At 75.6% G+C, this 984-nt stretch overlaps 1 protein-coding gene across 1 annotated transcript; it reads right to left on the minus strand.

Moving 5' to 3' along the window:
- Positions 1–668: 668 nt before the first annotated feature.
- MNEG_9349 (hypothetical protein) lies at positions 669–959 on the minus strand (the record flags this gene model as incomplete). Its single annotated transcript, XM_014042181.1, has 1 exon — positions 669–959. A coding segment is annotated over one exon (291 nt), but the record flags the coding sequence as incomplete, so codon positions are not given.
- Positions 960–984: the final 25 nt, after the last annotated feature.

The following is a 984-nucleotide window of genomic DNA, read 5'->3' on the forward strand; positions in this document are numbered from 1 at the left end:
CGTCCCACGCACGCGGGCGCCCGCGCCCCCGCCCGCGCCCGCCACATGCGCGGGCGCCGCCGCCGCCGCGACCGCGCAGGCGGGCCGGGAGCCCGCCCGCCGCTGAAAACAGGGCAGGCGGGAAGCCACAGCAGCGGCCTTGGCCTCGTTTCGTTGCTAAGCTGGGGGAAGCGCACGGCACTGTGCCCAGGCTCGCCAGCAGGGGTGCAGGCCGGCCGGCGCGACCAGCTGAGCGGTCAAACAGTCGCGCACGCGCGCCTTTGCGACGCACACGCGCGCTGAGGGGTTGACGGCCCTCAGCTGGTTTCGTTTCGGCGGCGAGACAAGCCGGCGCCGCGCCGCGCCATCCCGGCAACAAGGGTGGCAGGCAAAGCGGCAGGTGATACACTGCTGCAGGGGCGAGGGGCCCCGCAGCAGGGCCCTGGCAGCGCGGCCGGTGGGCGTGGGGGGCACGCTCCTCACTGCGCACCTAAGGCAAGAGCGTCCAGTCGCCGGGCACAATTCGAAAGACCAGGCGACCACACTCGCTACCCAAACTTCTTTGACATCACACGCGCGCACACGGGCCGCGTGGTGCCGCGAAGCCCTCTCTCTCTTTCAACCACGGGCATCCAGACGGCCCCCCCAACCGCGCCGCGCAGGCGGCGGCGGCGGCGGATGCGGCCCGCCTACTGCATGGGGGCGCGCACCGGCTCGCCCTTCCGCCGCTTGGAGTGCCACCGGCAGGTCGTGCTGCGCTCAGAGTCGTGAGAGCTGGCGGGGGTCGCCGGGGCGGCGGCGGCGTTGGCGGCGGCGGCGGCGGCGTTGGCGGCCGCGATCGCCGTGAGGGCCGCGGCGCCGGCAGACTCACGGTGGTGGTGGTGGTTGTGATGGTGGTGGTGGCCGTGGTGCGGCGCGGCCGCGACGCCACCGCCGCGGACGGCCGCGGCCGCGAGCGCGACGCCTGCCGACGCGCGGCGCTTGCCGCGTGCGCCCGTGCGCGGG

Source organism: Monoraphidium neglectum (genome assembly GCF_000611645.1).
Source record: "Monoraphidium neglectum strain SAG 48.87 unplaced genomic scaffold scaffold01904, whole genome shotgun sequence".
Classification (NCBI taxonomy): Eukaryota; Viridiplantae; Chlorophyta; class Chlorophyceae; order Sphaeropleales; family Selenastraceae; genus Monoraphidium; species Monoraphidium neglectum.